The sequence below is a fragment of the Phalacrocorax carbo genome, chromosome 1 (genome assembly GCF_963921805.1).
Source record: "Phalacrocorax carbo chromosome 1, bPhaCar2.1, whole genome shotgun sequence".
Classification (NCBI taxonomy): Eukaryota; Metazoa; Chordata; class Aves; order Suliformes; family Phalacrocoracidae; genus Phalacrocorax; species Phalacrocorax carbo.
Genome location: NC_087513.1, coordinates 94,077,728 through 94,095,563, shown reverse-complemented (window position 1 = coordinate 94,095,563; position 17,836 = coordinate 94,077,728). Strand labels below are relative to the sequence as shown.

Sequence of the window (17,836 nt, the reverse complement as noted above, 5' to 3'; positions counted from 1 at the left end):
AAGTTGTCCATGTTTCGGGAAGGGAATTTATAATTAATTTTCCACCATGCATCCAACTGCACTGCAACATTTTGTTTCCAGAAACGTGCAAGAATAGATTTTTATAATAACCCTCTGTTGTGTCCCTGTAGATGTGTTACAAATCTGCACTCTCTTGTGCCTCTCGTACAAAATGCTTATTCTTCATATGCATGCGTGCATTTCCACTTAGGTGATGTGAGACTTTTGCAAGACAGCTGCCGAACTGTTTTGACAACAAATGGGCAGAACTTATCTGATCTAGAGGAGGATCTCAACTGCCTACTATTTTTAGATTTCCATAGTCTCAATACAGTACTGAAGTTAAGATAAAGTTAGATAGATTGATACATACATGTAATTGTTCCTTTTACAGTCTCTCTCTTGCCAGGACTATGAGGGTGCTGGAAGGACTTCTAAACATGCATCTGGTATAGTCATACCAGACAACCATGCCCTCTCAGCCTATGAAAACTCTGCTTGATAACTTGGTGCATGTCTTTCTTGCTCTTTTCTGTCCTTCAAAGTCTCAGGTTACCTGGCTGCTCAGTGCTTACTGACCAATAATCTGATAAATTGTTCAATAATATCAAGAGTAACCTTTATATCAAAGTCGTCTTCCATTGTCTGGGAGTTTTATTTAGATGCCTTGCTTTCAGAAAGGTCAGAGGAAATGAAAGGCATTTTATTTCCTCCCAGTCTTTTCTCCTCTCATAATCCTTCTGAGGAATCTGTCTCGCAGCTCAACCTTTTCTATCTAGAAAAGTCTATGTGAAATGTGAATTATATGTCCATTAATGAACTTCTTTAAAATGGGCTGAGAAGAAATCATTACCAGAGACTTTCAAAATCTCTTTAGGGTTGGAGGAGGACAGCATCATTGAATTTTATGTTTGAAAAATACCCAAAGAAATGAAAAAGTAAAACCAAATCTGAGTGATTTAAGTTTCATCTGTAAAACATGGTGCAACGAATATACGGCCCTAGGTTAGTTCTGGAAGAATGTGCAAAGTACTTAACTTGTAGGTTAGTATGCTTCTTATTGGGTTTCCTTGCTTTGATTTAGAGCAGAGTGTACTGCTGAGGCACAGATATGTTATGCAGTAGTCAGTGCTGCCAGGCGTAGAAAAGTAGTCTTCAGTTGTTAAATAGGTAAGAATTCCCTGCTGATCTTTGTCATGACAGAGCAGTACTTCCACATGTGGCAGTTCAGAGAAGAACTTGGCAAGGAACAAAGAGATCCTACTAGTGAATGATTTTTCCATAGTTGCTTCTGTGTATTCTCATTCTTCACCTTTTGACCCCAACTAGTACCGGAGCCCTCTGGTTGGGGGCAAGAACCCATTGCATTGGCTAGGGTAGATTTTTTTTTCTTTTTAAAAAAATAGTGCGGTCACTTCACATGAGCCACTTCATGCATTATCATTTTCAGTGACATGGCTTTAAAGGGGATTGTCTTGAGGAGACACCCAACGGATGTTATTTTAGAGATCAGATTCCCAGAGAACATAAGAAAACTTCATAATTGCTCTCTTTCATCTTTTCAGTTCCCAATAAAGCTTGTCCTTCCAAACCTAAAGTCGTTTTGCATCAAGAATCACCTGTGACAATGCTGGGTAATTGCTATGTCCTTTTATAGAATCAAAGAATTGTTGAGGTTGGAAGGGACCTCTGGAGCTCATCTGGTCCAACCCTCTGCTCAATCAGGGCCACGTAGACCTGGTTGCCCAGGACCATGTCCAGACAATTCTTTTGTATCTCCAGGGATTGAGAATCCACAACCTCCCTGGGCAACCAGTTTACTTAATTGCCCAAATTATTTGTCCTGAAGACATTTTACAGTGTTTTGCTTTCTTAGTGTAGTTGCAATAGTATTAAGTACATCAATCATTAAGTGTAAAAAATGCCAGTAAATAAATGAGGGAAGATTTAAAATTCTGAATGAAACATGTCAGTTCCTTTATTCAGTCTTTTAAACTGAAACAAAGTCCCTCTAACTATAATCCCCCCATCATAAACCGTCATGCAAGGAAACAGAGTGTTTTAAATTAACAGAGTAATTTTATATCTAAACTGATCAAGTTTTCAAAGGTTTAGGTCTCAGATTTTATTGTATTCAAAAGTTTTAAGATAACTTCCTCAAATGAATGTATTTGTGAGTCTTAAAATGTTTGTGAACTTCAACATAGCAATTTGTCAGTATGTCCAAAAATAAAGTTTGAGGCACATTGTACAATATTCATCAATCATTTTTTTATTTCCTAATTAAAATCTGTATCATGATAAAGATAGAGAGAGCACCAGGAGGTATAGGTAATAAAACATAGTCTGAGAAGCATCAAAGCAGAGCAAACTAGTGAAGTAAAGTTCAAAGGTCTGGATGAGCACATTGATTATTTAATGATTGTAGATTTATTTAGGATTGAAAATGGACTCCGATTGTAAAGTCATGCTAATACGAAACAATTCTACCAACTTTGTCTTCAAAGTTCTTTATACTTTTCAGAGTCTTTGGAGTTCTTTCCTTTCAAAGCTAATTAGTTACTCTGGAAAGAGATGAGAAGCTTTTAACTTGATTATCTAATATAGCACTAGATAACCTACTGGGATTTTCAACCTTACTTTCTGTGACTTTGCAGTTGTTTACACTGGAAGTCTTTGATATTTAATCTTTGCATCACTGTGGAAGAAACTCAGGAAAATTAACAGAAAGATTTCCCAAAGAAAAAAAGTTTCTCTGGAACTCTTTCTTTTCAGTGGTCTACAGCAATAAAGAGAAAAAAAAATTGCCAGGAAAACGGGAAGATGAAGACTCAGAGAGCTCCCCTGCCAGTGGTGTTCCTGTAGCATAAATGCACCTTTTATTTTCAAAGAACAGCAAAAGCTGCACAGGGTAGTTACTGTTGCTTAAGAACATCCAGTAAATTTACTACTTACTCAGTGTTTCCATTTGAATAGTGGGGAGGAGGCACATTTTAACTGGGAAGCAAGAGCAGCTGAGCCATATCAGAAGCTGAGAAATTGATATAGATGCACCTGTATTTCTCTCAAGAAAATTCTCTTTATTCCAGCAGCAACCATTCCTGTGTCAGTCACTACTAGGAGTCCCTACACATATGAACATCCAAAGACGGCAGAGGGTAATGATTACAAATCATCTTTAGTCATTCTTTTCATTGGTCTGATAATATGTGCAGTTGAAAACACCATTTCCTGTAAGCTTCTTGCCTTTTCATATGTAGTCCAAACCCCACAAATGGAAATACAGTCTTGGTGCTTTATTATTTCTCCATGTTTCTAGTGTGGAGATATTGTCTTCTAGAAGACAGGATATCTCTTCAAAGGTATCTGATTAGAAGTTTCAGTTACATTAGAAAAAGAAAGAATAATAATTATTGCAATAATAAAGATTTTATTAAAAACAAAAATAATATACTTAATCTAAAAATCACATTTAAAAACTCAAACTGCTGAACAGTTTCTGCAGAAGGGGGAATTCTTTGTTGCACATAACTGAGCATTGCTTGATAATTTCTTGGTTTTACAGAAAATATTGCATCTTTTCAAGTAATCCATGGAAACTTGTGTTCAGTTTAAGAAAATAAAGTAATTCTAGTTTTACAGAGGAGGAAAGTTTATATAAAGTAATACATGATAATTGCCTTTTTTGGTATGGGAATATATATTTAGTGATGTGCTTAATAAATATGTTTTTAATGTAGACTAAGAACAAAGGTGTCCTTTGCAGTGAGCCTTCAAATGTTAAAGGAAGATTTGTGTCACTGTATGCATTTACACTTTCCAGATTGTATTCTGAGAAGCACTTTATCATATTTTCAGAGGTATAGCTTTGCTCTTTAAAACCTGGATGAAGCCAACTACACATATAATACTTTACTGGGCAAGGATGGCTTTTAGTCTGTTCTTAAATGATTTTATTAAATAGAAATAAATTTGTTTAATTAGCAACAAATCACTTAGATTCACTGTTTCCAACTGCAACAAGTTCTACTTCATAAAGTACTCTCAAAACTCTTCTAACAACCTGGATTTGCCAAGGTCGACATTGGATAACAATGTTTCCTAAGTATCGTTTCTTAGCTCTCTCTTCTTTGGCTTTTGGCTAAACTCTCAGAATCTAATTTTGCTGCAGAAGAACATCCAATTCTTTGATTATACCTTTCTTCACAGGCTCTGTCTGCTTGTCTTGCCCATATACTATTTCATGCATTGAACCCATAGCACCATTTTTTAATGTGCTTATTCATTGATACAAACTGAAGGTCATTTCCTAGACTTCAATTCTTCATTGCTGAATGTGAATATGATTCTTCTATGGGACACCATTTCCTCTCAGCTTAAATACTGGTTTTTGCAAACCAAATTTTTTCCAGTACCCGAAATCACAGTCCACACATTTGAAGCCCAAATCATCTGCTACAACCAAAACACCTCAAGCTAAATCTGATAGGGCAGTTCTTTTGAAATTGTGTACTTTGAGGCTTGCTACTAGCACAGAAAGTAAAAAAGTGAAAAACTTCAACTTTTCTTTCTTGGAGGAGGGAAGAAAGTTGTTGTTCATTATTTTGGGATAATGTTTATACAAAGAGAAACCAAATTGCTTCAGAAAGCAAGATTCTGCCATTTGTAATTTAGGATTGTGATTTTTTTTTCTTCCCCCCCCCCCCCCTTTGGCATAGTTTGTGAGGAGGAAAAGGACATGACGTATTGGATTTATGATCCAAATTATAAGAGGATATAATAAGAAAACACTAAGAGGCTTTATCAGATAGCTATATAGCTGTACCAATAGCAGCCTATTAGTCCTCTGCTTGACTGCTCATCTTAGAGGAAAAATTAAAATGTTTTGTCATGGTCAGCATTCCACTTTCAAGTAGTAGCACACTTCACTTTGGGGATACCTGGTATTTTTGTATATCAAGAGTCCCTCGCTGCCTCTGAGTTAAGCTGTGTAATCTCTTCCCTTGCTTGTTCTAGGATTTACTGATTTCTATTAACATATTTTTGCTTCCATTGCCATCAACTTTGTGCAATTATATTTTTCTTACTGAACCTGTATTATTAGAGGAAGTTTAATTGTCCATGGTTTTAAAAAGTAAAATTAATTTGAATATCTGCATTACTGTAGTGTAGTCTTAGCACCTGCTTTTATACTTACCAGTGGAGCAATTTTAAGTTTTTTGGAGTACGTTCCATACTTACCCTGTCACGCTGTTTCTGTTGCAGTCCTGGAACCCGTTACACATAGAATTGAACCACCAAGGTCAACGATAGGTAATGATATTTCCTTAGCAAGCTGTTGTGTTTGCCTTTTTCATCACAGAAAGCATCACTGAAGTTAATCACCTTATGCCTTAGGATTGTTCCATTACACTTCATTTTTCTTCTAGGTAATTCTCTTGCTTGGCATCCATGACAATTGGGTACAGTGCTCTCTCCACAGTTGGAACGTCTCTTTTTTTTAAGAAAATGATGCTGGCAGCTCTGAATTCCCTTTCTCGTAGTTATGCTTGCCTGTGCTTGTTCTAGTTTTTATTTAAAAAAACAAATCCCGAGCTTCAAAAATTACTAAAATTCCACTCTTTTCATGTTGTAAACATACAGAGAGTATTACCTGACTTTCTTTCCTACTTCTGTACAGAGACTTTTTTTCCTCTGTTGCAGGGGTGAGGTTTCTGTGTTTCTGTGTTCAACTTGATATCAGACACTAACTGCTGTGCAATTTAACCAACTTATTACCCACATTTTCTCTTCCAGCTCCAAAGAAGACTCAACATATTCCTTCTAAACCTAAAACTTCACCCAAAGCTCATATCCCACAGGCCAAGGATGGTAAACTGCTTTGTGTGATTATTTCTAATACAGTTTATATTGGATTGAAACATACTTCTGAGCAGCTAGTTCATTATCTGAGCCAATTAAAACATAAAGCGGTTCTGTTCTGCTGTGTGTTCAGTGACATATTTGCAGTTTTCAGGAGTAGTAACATTCACTAGGTGTTTTTCGTCATGCAAAAGAAGAAATCCCTGCTGCTTCTTGGCAGCAGCATGAGAAAACGGTTGTTAAACTCAGGTTACAGTGGTGACTAAAGCAAATACCTAGCAATTAAAGTATGTATTATGGCTACTTAGGTGGTACAAGTCTTTCCTGCATTGCTTTGCATTGTTAGAATAAATAGGTTTCCTTTTTAAGTCACAATTACTTAATTTCATTATCATCTTACTTTCTGCATGAATGAGTAAATTACACAGTGCATCGTTACTATTTGTTTATAACTATTAATATTTATTAGCGTTCATGATCATTTATGCCATATTGCAAAATATTGGATTTTTGTACTATGTCATTAAACGTGAGTGCAGTTGAATTCAGTTGTAGGCAGAAAAAACTGCTCTTTGTCCTCTGCTATCCAGTTGGTAATATCAACAAGGTTATCAAATACCAACATACGTTAACTTTTGGTAAACGTGAAAAATGTCATGATAATCACTTTACTGAAGATCTTGAAATTGTGGAAATGGAGCAATATTTTTGAAAGCTGATGTTACCTATTAAATGTGATTTTCTCATGTAGAAAGCAGTCAAAACCATGTTCTCTCATAATTTTTTAACCATGGCAGCTGATTGTAAAACACTGTTTCCAAACTACAGCTTAAAATGCAACTTCTCTTATCTCTGTGGCCATTTTTCATTATTATGGTAATCTGACCTTCTCAAAACATGGTTTTGTCACACAAATATTACAGGTTTGTATTGTTCTGTGTTTTGGTTTTTTGGCTTGGTTTTTTTTTCCCTAAAGTTACTGGGTTTTTTTAATTATTATTATTATTGAATCTCTAATATAAAGAACTTTTTTTTACAGAATCATCCACTTATCTTGTGATTGTCTTAAAAGATCCTAAGAAATTTTTTTCATTATCACCCATACAGAAGAATTGACACAGACAGGGATACCATTTCTGTTGTGCCTCTGTTTCTAATGTGGGAAATGCAAGAAAATAGCATCAATTTCACATCCTTATGCCCCTTAAACACACAGTTTTATTTTAGACCCATACCAGTTTAGAGCTGGAGTATGTGATCATGCAATGCAATACACTGTAATGCTCTTTGATAATATAGCATCCAGAAAACAAGCAAGTGGTCTCTGTTTCCAACTGTATATATATAAACTGCATTTGAAATACACCACAAGGGGAAAAGATTTGTGTTCCTAAAAGGCCATTTTCAGATTAAGGGGGTGATACATATTTGGATATCTCATTGAAGCCCATGGGAGAACTAAGCTCACATTATGTTTCAGCTTACACTGCTTTTTTTGAGATTTCATTTAATATAGCAGTTTTTGTATGAAGCAGTATTCATAGTATATCATTCAAAATGCACTTACTAGCCAAGTAATACTAATTGTAAGTGGAATTATTCTTTTCAGTTTTTATAATAGCTTTTATGTTTTGTTTCTGATACAGTCCTGGAATCTATAACACTTAGAACTGATCAACTAAAACCAACAATAGGTAACAGTTTTACCTACAGGAACCATCACATTTATCTTTTTTCCTCAGTATCCACCGAGCATCACATTGTACTCCACTGTCATAAGTTTTAATATTAAATTTAGTCCTTCTGTAAGATTTTTGTGTGTGTGTCTGATTTTACACTAACAATTCATAATCATCTGGTTTGTTTTTTCTCACACAAATGTGTTCTGTAGAGTGGATGGAAGCACCAAAGTCTACCTTTGACTACGTGTTTCTGTACTCCATTTCTGTCATGTGCTCCTTCATCTTTTATATGAGTCCATCCATACTGGCCTTGCTTTATGTTATCCTGTTACAGAGGTTCTCCATCAACATTATTATTTCTTCATGTACCAGATATTCATACTTCTCCATTACTCATACAAGCTTTTTGTGTTTCCAGACGGTCCCAAAGGCATATATTCTTTTTTAATATTATGCCTTCTATCAGTCTTGGTCCTTGAAAGATTTTAATAGTTGTATTTTATTTTTTTTATTTCAGTTCCAAAAGAAACACAGCGTGTTCCCTCCAAACCTAGAACACCACCAAGCTCAGAGGTGCCACAAACCAAACCTGGTAAGTACATTGCTTCTTTATCTTATCACACTGATACGTGTGCCTTATGAATTCTACTGTGATCAGTGGAGCTTCAGATTTATATGTATCCCTTGGGCGTATATGTTTGAGCATTCCTTGAAGGATAAAATCCAGTATGGCTTGTGGAATTTACAAGCAACCTAGTAAGTTTCAAATCTCTGTCTTCAGTTCTTTGTTACATTTTAAGTCACAACAGTGGGCACTTTCTGTGCAGTTGTCAGTGAAAATAGGTCTTTTCTGTGTGAATTTGCTTGGGTTTTGGGAAAGTGAAGGTGAAAAGGAGGGGTGTAATTGCAAAGAAGAAGGGTTTCTTCCTGTATATCTCAAATTGTGTTGTTGGTTTTTCTTTCCTAGGCCCAATCATTCATTTATACTTTCCAGTTCACATTTGCACAGCCCTTACATTGTGCAGACATTTAAGCCTGTGTAATACTTTCTATAATGTTGTTTACACAGCTTGCTATAGAGCTTTATACAACCCTGGGCTAATTGTGGATGGAGGAATAAAGTTACACAACTCACAATAGCAATTGCATGAGGTACTGTGCTGGATTGATCCCAGCCAGCAACTAAGCACCCACCAGACACTTGTTCATTTCACCCCACAGTGGCTAGAGGAGAGAATTAGAAGAGCAAAACAGGGAAAACAATCATAGTTCAAGATAAAGTCAGTTTGACAAGGGAAGGATAAAAGAGGGGAAAAACCAGGTGATACAAAGGTAACCACTCACCACATCCCACTAGCAGACCTATGGCAATCTATGAGCAATGGGTCCTTTGGAAAGTCTACCACCCACTTTTGTTGCTAAGCATGACATTATATGACGTGGAATATTCCTTTGGTCAGTTTGGTTCAGCTGTCCCAGCTGTGTCACCTCCTAGCATGTTGCCCACCCGGCCTACTGGCTTAGGGGCAGAGCGAAAAACAAAGTCCTTGATGCTGTAACAAATGCTATTCAGCAATAGCTGAAACATTGGTGTGTTATCAACGCTGTCTTGGTCATGAACAGAGTACCACAGGGGCTGCTATGAAGAAAATATACTCCATCCCAGCCAGAGCCAGTACGGGGGTATCCAAGGTATATACAGTATTAGATGGTACTGCTGGATAAATGGGTGGAAAGATAACAACTAAGGTTCCTTTTCCCTCCAGTAAGTCTGCACCTATTGTTGGAATCAAAACCTTGAAATAAGTCAAGAAAATGTACAAAGTTGAAGGTGAAAAAACACCCACAATTTCTTTGTGGCTTATTACAAAATCTTCAGATCTATATTTGGCCTCTGTTCTGTATTAGAGCTATTTCCCTGAACTGGAGGCAATTCTGAGCAGCATAATGCTCTGACGTGTATTGAGTTTCAAGGAGGAGTGACCATCTGTCATTGGCTGTAGTGGGCATGATTGTGGAGGTATCATTGTGGAGGTAACATCTGTAATGTTTTGGTTGTTCTTGTTAATACTTGTTTTTGTTTTTTATTGTGCTAATGCAGTTCTGGAACCAATTACATTTAGCACTGAGAAACCAAAGTCAACAGTAGGTAATGATGCTTTCTTACTTTAACAGTCATGTTGTCTTTCCTCTTCAACACAGATCATTGAGTAGACCTGAAAAAATTTGTTACCTTTCTTTGTGTGTGCCTTAATAATTTAACAGTTAAGATTCTCTGAATCTTTTCTTATTTTCTACAAAAAATTTAAGAGGATCTTGTGCCTTTCAAGTTGTTATGCACGTAAGATAGGGCAATTTCCTTCAGTGTTTAATGATAAGAGGCAGAGGGCAGATCAGAACAGAATCCTAACTTACACGTTCTCAGCCTTTCTGTAGAGGTGGCACTGTCCTGGTTAGTCATATGGTTTGGGTGAGCAATACTGCATGCTCTACGTTTTCTTTCTCTGTTTCCCTTCCCCTCCAGTTTTACTAAATGAAATTCAGTCCTTCACTGAGGTCTGAAAAATAATTCTGTTTTGCTCAGACCTCAATTCCACTGTCAGAACAAAATCACTTCAGTGAACTTTGGGTCGTATGATTCCTTGAGGAAGATCCATTCGACTAAGGAATTTTTATCATTTGAATCTGATACTGCAAATCATTCCAGTACAACCTCCATTACAGAGCAGTGGTGTTTTTGTATTTTAAGTTACTTATTTTGTTTTATTCTTCTTTATGTTTTTTTAAGTCCTCTGCTTAAATAGAACCAGTAATTCTGTCACATGCTTAGTTGATGATATGTCACAGAAGATTATTTATTTTCTCGATAGCCTGATTTTGTTCCAAAAAAACCCCTTCTCTTTTGCATCACTTCCACAGAATAACTTTGGTTCAAATCTTTGCTGTTTGTGTTGACAGTTATGGGTGGTATTGTGCATTGATACGTCAGAAAGTTTTAGTACGGTATAACCTAGTTTCTTTCTTCCAGCTCCTAAAGATACACGTCATGGGCCTTCCAAACCTAAAACATCACCCAGTCCACGTGTTCCTCCAACTAGAGCAAGTAAGCTTACCAATATTTTTCCCTTCAGTGCATGAAAGTTTTAGCAGTTTGAAAAATGTCAAAATTAGTGAGTTCTCTGAGGGTACACAGTTAGTTATTGAATAGGCTGTGTTTTACTGTCATGGAACAAGATAATCAGCTAGATATTTATACATGTCAATAACTGTATAATGGTAGGGATGTGGGGGTTAACACTCATCTTGAGCCCTTGCACATAGGAAAATTTGCATCATAAATGTGACAGGTATTTGTATTTTCTAGTTAATTATTTACAAGTGTAAAATTACAATCCTTTCCTGTTCCCAAAACTTTGGAAATAGTTCTGTCCATTTGAAAATTAGTGGTAAATTTCCATGTTTCTTCTGCTTTGACTGTTTTGCTGGAGGTTTTTTTTAAAGCAAAGTTGATTTAAATGAGCAGCAGATTTTTGGAATATAAAACACTTAAGCGCAATTAGTCGGAACTACAGAAGTTTACTCTGTAGAAAGCTCTGTTTGATAGAGCTGAGGAGTGGAGAGTTAATCCAACACTGCACTGTAACGGTCAATTTGTCTTTAGTCTCTGCACTAATAATATTGATTGCATTGACAAGAGATCTCTTTGTGATTATTTTCAAATGGAAGAAATACTTCCTAAATTATTTTTTTTTTTTGCAGAAAATTAATCTCCTGTCACAAAATCAAAAGACTTATGTTGACTCATCATCCTCAATAACACATTCAGAACTTTGCTCATCTTCACAGGTCCAAAAGAAAGTCGTCGAGTCTCTTCCAAGCCCAGAGTGTCACCAAGTCCAGATGTACCACACACAAAACCTGGTAAATAGATTGGGGTTTTGTTGTGCTTGAATATTTGGGTTTTCTTTTGGGTTGTCTTTCCTCAAAAAATCAAGTGTTGATTAACATCTCTCCATATTACAAAGAGATTTTCTAATGATCTTTAAATACATGTTTAAAAGAAGATAGAGCTGATTTGTATTTTTAATGGCTGAGTTTTGATGATTTGTATATGCTTTTCAGCCATGTGACAGCTGTCACTGATGAATAATCTGTATAGCAGGGTAGACAACATGTAAGCATTATAAGAATGTTCTTGGAAGAAATTGCTTCTCTTCTTCGCCTATCAAAAGAGGCTTAGAGAAAAACATACTTGAGGGCCTTTTTGTATGACTCTAAATATCTGTAACTTAAACCACTTATGTTTGTGTGCCCTGGTAATGGAATTTGACCCTTAAAAATATACTTAATAGGGACTTATGTACTAGTGGACTACCAAACCTCTGTAATGCCAGGGAGTTCTGAAAGCATCAGTTGAACCTTCCTTTTGAGTCACTGTATATTCACTAATTCCACCAATAAATAATTTTTAAAAATAAAAGAACAAATTTAAGTATGTGTTGCAATTTGAAAATAAATCAGTCATGTAAAAGGGAGTAATTTTACCCTTTTACTTGTACTTATTGCTAATTCTGTGTACATTCTTGTTTTTATGAAGTTTTGGCACCTACTACATTTAGAATTAAACAACCAAAGACAGCAACAGGTAAAATTGTTACCTTGGGCTGGTCATTATTATTTTTTCCCTGCTCTTCCTTGGACCAAAAGTTATACTTCATTAGTCCGTTTTTCACATCATCTGTTTGTGGTTTTGATTTGTTTTCTTTTCTACTCACTGAACTCTGTTCCAGGTATTGAAAGACTCCTAGCTGTTTTGTTGTCTTAACAGAAAATTTCTTTCAGTCTCATACACATTGTAATTCCTTTGACAGTTGTAAGGCAGAAGCATGCCATGCGTATTGCAGTTATGAGCTCTGAGATACAGATGGAAACATGTCCACTATAGCCATTCCTGTTCTTTCAGTTTTTGTTGCTTGACTCCAGATTTTGCTTACTTGATCAATTTTCCACCCATGTTTTCATTCATGATTTTCTTTTCTCTTTAAATTCCTATATGTATCTGACACTCCATTTTTCCGTCTCTCATGTAAGGATCTTGTTTTTCTTTGCAAGCATGGGGCATGCAGTGCCTGTGCAATAAACCTGTCTAATTTCTCTAAGAGTATAAATGCTTAAAACAGGTCTTTTCTTTCAGCTCCTAAAGAACCACAACATACTCCCTTTAAACCTAAAGCAGTTCCCATCCCAGATGCTCCACACAGCAAGCCTGGTAAATTATCTGGTCTTTTGTTGAGCTGCGGTTGATAACTGAGCAACTGCTTTAGTGGCGAGCGTTGAGGGGAGTTGTCAACAGTACATTTGCTGTTAGCTGGGTATCATTCTAGCTTAAGAAAACCTCTGCCATGCTGCAGTTAAGTCATACCACTGATGGAAACTATGGCAGTTCAAGATTTTTTCTTATGTTATACAGATATTACCAGAAGAAGAAATAGTAGTTACCTGTATGTTTAAATCAATGATTAAAAGTTATTCACAGCTTGTATCTGAGCAATAAACCCCAGTTGTTTGCACCACATTTTTGAAGCTTTTATGAGAGAAGCCTCTTAAAGCTGTTGCTGTGCTTTTCCTTTATATACACGTTTTCAACCAGATTAGACTGAGGATTCCCTTCAGTTGAATTTTGATTAGGAGACTCCCCATCCCCATCATAAAAGCAACTGACCTGTATGAGATAATCAGTGATTTCACTGAGGGGTTGCTATTGTTGTTTTTTAAGTATCAAGAAGTTAAAAACAAACAAAAAATTTAACTCTTTGTAACCATAAATCTCTAAGGGTAAATGCCCATTGCTGTTTTAAAACACCCCTTTCTTGGTGTATATAGTTTAGTGCTGAAAGTTTATTTTTAAGGGGGTGGGAGGTAAAGGGAGTCTCGTCATTATTCTGAGCATTTATTGACATTTTTCCAACAGAAATCATTCCAACCTTCCATGAACCAGATACTACTATGATTCCTCATATTCCTGAAAGAACAAAGGCTACATTGGGTAATCGTGTGTATTTAATAAATAATTACTCTATTTTCCATTCTTGTTAAAGAAGATATTCTTAGAGAGAGCTCATTACATTATATTCAAAACTAATAATGAAATTTTGCCCCGTTTCTAGATACTTGTTTGTCCTTTGGTCATGATAAGGGTAATAATGCATGAGCTTATTTACTTTGGAACGTTCTTTTCCTCATCTTCTGGCTTTTCCAGTCAGGATGATGTAATTCCTTCAGGTGTTACATATTTCTCAGTAAAAGTGGACTTTATTTAAAGAGCAGGTGGTGATTCTTGTAATTCCTGCATTTGCGGTATGGTTACTGTCATCCCAAAATACTCTTCTGCTTCACTCCTCATGGTACAATTTTATAGAAGAAAATTGCAAGAAAATTGTAAGGTATCAACTATAACATACTATATACCAAAACAGACCAACTATGTGACCCTCCAAATCAAATAATAGTTGTTAGTACTAGTTCTTCTCTGCTAACTTTTAGTCATCCATGTTGGGAAAATTTGCTTAATTATATGAAACTTTAGCTGACAATTCTGTCTTCTTATCTCAGATGTCAGATGTAGACTAAATACGGGTCAATGAATCCAGCACTGGGCAGCAGGAGTATTGCTTGTGCAATCTTTGTTAATAATCAATTCTCTGTCCCCAGCTTTGGAGGTAGACATTGACCATGATTTTCTGAGAATAAAATGGGATCGTAGAAGTATTAATAGACACTTAATAATCTTTGAACCATGTTTTTCTTTTTGAGGAGTAGGAAAAATGAAAAATGCTTTTCATCATTATTCTATTTTAATATATGTTCCCTGTATGCTTTGATACTTAGGTTAGTATTCATTTGATAGCTCTTTATATAGCTTTCTGAAGTTTATGTGCCCTGTCATACACATCTGGGGCTACCTGATGCAATATTCGTATGCAGAAAATGGTTCTTCAGAGCAAGGGGGATGTAGGATTCACAGGCTAAGGCAGATATTTTGAGGACCTCTCACATTGGTGTGGATCACAGACTAGCAAGTCCTAAGATAACTTTTTCCAGTAAATTATTCCTCCATGGCAAGAATTTTTAACTGAATATTATGAAGATAACAAGATTGAATAGTTCCCACATAAGAACATGGAAGTCAATTTATAGATCAAATCTGATATGAAGGGTCCACTGAAGAATAGATCCTGTCCTCAGATACCTAAGTAAGGCAGATGTGGAAGACGTAGGGTACTGCTGTGTATTTTTGCCCTTTTACTTTACTGTATGCTGTTCATGATTATATTCTTCACTGCTTCATCCACAGCTACAAATTTATATATAGTTTTGGGGAAGTCTGTTTGTGCCAGCAGCCGTTGAATTTCCTTTCTTTGCAGGAATTCCAACTGATTGGTTTTCAGCTCTACCCTTACATAATTTGCCTCATTACAGATCAGATCATACTTATGTTCCTTGTGTACCATGAAAGCAGTGCGTTTTTTTAATTATTGTTCTGGGTGCTGTTTGTTTTTATTTCAGTTCCAACTGAAAAACAGTTCATTCATACCAAACCAAAAACATCTGAAAAAACAAGAGCGCCACACACCAAACCTGGTAATGGAGTCATTCTTTTAATTTTTTTGTGGTTTTGTTTAATCATTCTTTCCCTCAGCCTCAGGGTTTGTCCTTTTTAATGCAATTATTCATAGCTGGTTTTGCGCTGAAACAAATGCATTACACTTAAGTCAGTCAGTTTAAAATATGCCAAAGCTACACTGAAAATAATAGTAGGATTTGTAGTATAGCATCAAAAATGTTTTTCCACCTTTCTATTACATATAGCAAATGATGGCTGAAGAGTAGTAATGTGGGTGTTGGCAAATTTCAGTGGCTAGACAGACTGAGTTCTCTGATTACTTCCTGGTAATTAGAGATGCTTATTTGTGAGCACTTTTGGTTTTTTATCCATAAAATGCAACAGAACTCCTTTGCAATGTGCTTGTGCAGTTGGCAACTGACATTGTGTGCTATACTGAAAGTGCTATACAAAAGTAGTCTTAAAAATAATTATGGGGAGCTGTGTCTTTTCCCGGTTTTGTTATGGATGGAATGTAGAGGAGAAGTTAGTAGATAACAATATCTGTCAGCAGTTGTTTTTTAAGATATTCTGCTACTCTTTGGGACATTTTGAAAGTTTTAGAAATAGTGCAAATGCTACTTTGTTTCTATTACAGTTTAATATTCTAAGAATCTTCACATTTTCTCCTTAACAGCAATACATCAGACAACTCCACAACCAATTATTACAAAATCTTCTACTACCACTGAGCATTCAAGGGCAACAATGGGTAAATAAGTTTCCTTAAAGTTAAGATGCAGGTATTATTAATTTTTCAAAGGAGAAAATTCTAAAGAACATGGTCTGGTGTGGTATTTTGTGTAATGTCATTCCACTATCCTACATGTGGCTTACACACATGCATGTTTCTTAATACAGATGGTCTGAGTTCTATCCTGGACTTAAAGCAGAAATAGCCTCCAGCTCATGTCTGGTCAGAAGCCTGTATTGTCAGATTTCCAACCAAATTCGGTGGTCTGATTTTTCTTTTAGAGCAAGAATTTTAGCCACTAACTCAACTTATCCTACAGCACAGTGCTAGAACTTTTCTGTGTTTTGGGTAGTCATTTTGTTTCAGGTTCCAGAAAGCCATGGAATTGTTTTTGTCTTTTTTTCAGGCATTTGAGGTATGCATTTTCTGTGGGCTAAATATGGCATTGGAATCATGACTCCTGAAGAATATAATAATAATCTTTTTCCTTTTCTTTCAGCTCCAAAAGAAACACTGCTCATTCCTTACAAACCCAAAACATCTGTTGAGCCAGAAGTACCACAGACTAAACCTGGTAATTTAAAGTTTGTAACTTTAGAAGTGTTATTGTGGCACTGCCTTAATTACTCTTTCTGCTGTCATGTGACATGCATGATATGGAGACAGAAATTAGTATCACTGTTCAGATCAGAGTATGTTAACGAATTATATCTGAGAGAACTGCATCAATTTCCATAGAGAGCAGATGTTAAGATGGTTGTGGGTTTTAACATTTGTTTGTTGAATTGGTGGGTAGTAGCCATTAAAAATGTGAGGAATTCTATTAATTTTAATAAAAATATACTGCTGTAGCCAGCTGCATTAAGTTCTTTTGTTTGGGGGGATTTTATTACCCTAAACATGTTTGCTTCAATTTCTCAAGTACTTTTGAAACTTGGGTTATAGAATCTCAGTCCACGACAGCTAGATGTTAAGAGTATAGGTACCTTCTTCCTATCAGTGATTTTTGCAGTAGCTACTGTAGATTTAGGGATGCATAGTTATAGTGAAGGATGATGATACCGCAGTTTTACCCCGGGTGTGACATATTTCCATTAAAATTGCTAGGTAGGAAGGTCACAGGAGAAAAAGAAATTGTTGGGGGAGGACAACAACAAGAAAAAGCAGCTCCTAATCTTTCTTACTTTTTGATCTAACCTCCAAACTGATAATACTTTAGCTTAAAGTAATAGGTTAATGAATAGTTTTATCATTCCCCTCCCTTTTATTCCCTTAGACTTCTAGCCCTTTTTGTATAGCCAAAAAGAATCTAAGCAGAGAGTTCATTCAAGAACTGTACGTATATATTAATGTGAAAATCAAACTGAACAGTCCAGGAAAAATATTTCCTTTCTAAAGGCCTTATTTTGGAAGGCTTTCTGTTAAGTAACCAAGTTAGAATCTCAATTGAATAAGAGCTATTTCCAATCATGTCATAGTTAACAAGGGCCATGTTTTGGTACCACTATGTAGTTAGATTTAGGGAAAGAATTTTCAAAATCAGAATTTGTAGATTTAGTCTTTTCCTTTAAATTTTAAATAATTATAATGATGTATATGCAAACTAAACTACTGTTAGGGAAGTTGCTAAAAACAAATGGCACTATTTAGCCACTGCCCTTGATGATAGTAAGTAGGTTACTTGCCAGCTTCCGTATTTTAACCTTATTTCTGAAAAAGACATGTAGCATGGGCCTCTGCCCGCCAGTCTCTCCTTTTCATGCAGTAACAGATATCTTTCACTAAATTCAATCAAATTTGAGTGAGGGAAGAATGTCTGAAAGATAAATACATTAACTACAAGAATTTTTTTAGGGAAGTGCAAATTAATATACCCAGTGTGGGAAAGACCAAAGACTGTCAGAACTCCACCTTTAGGGTATTTGTTCTGAAGTT

General features: G+C 35.9%; 1 protein-coding gene across 1 annotated transcript in view; it reads left to right on the top strand.

Moving 5' to 3' along the window:
* ABI3BP (ABI family member 3 binding protein) overlaps positions 1-17,836 on the top strand; it is a 178,584-nt gene that overhangs the window by 117,485 nt on the left and 43,263 nt on the right. The window contains exons 44-57 of the mRNA XM_064467435.1: positions 3,090-3,158; positions 5,266-5,313; positions 5,797-5,871; positions 7,509-7,556; positions 8,062-8,136; positions 9,646-9,693; positions 10,573-10,647; positions 11,391-11,465; positions 12,142-12,189; positions 12,739-12,813; positions 13,516-13,590; positions 15,111-15,185; positions 15,845-15,919; positions 16,401-16,475. Coding sequence (XP_064323505.1) covers positions 3,090-3,158; positions 5,266-5,313; positions 5,797-5,871; positions 7,509-7,556; positions 8,062-8,136; positions 9,646-9,693; positions 10,573-10,647; positions 11,391-11,465; positions 12,142-12,189; positions 12,739-12,813; positions 13,516-13,590; positions 15,111-15,185; positions 15,845-15,919; positions 16,401-16,475 — 936 coding nt within the window. The remainder of the gene's footprint in view (positions 1-3,089; positions 3,159-5,265; positions 5,314-5,796; positions 5,872-7,508; positions 7,557-8,061; positions 8,137-9,645; positions 9,694-10,572; positions 10,648-11,390; positions 11,466-12,141; positions 12,190-12,738; positions 12,814-13,515; positions 13,591-15,110; positions 15,186-15,844; positions 15,920-16,400; positions 16,476-17,836) is intronic.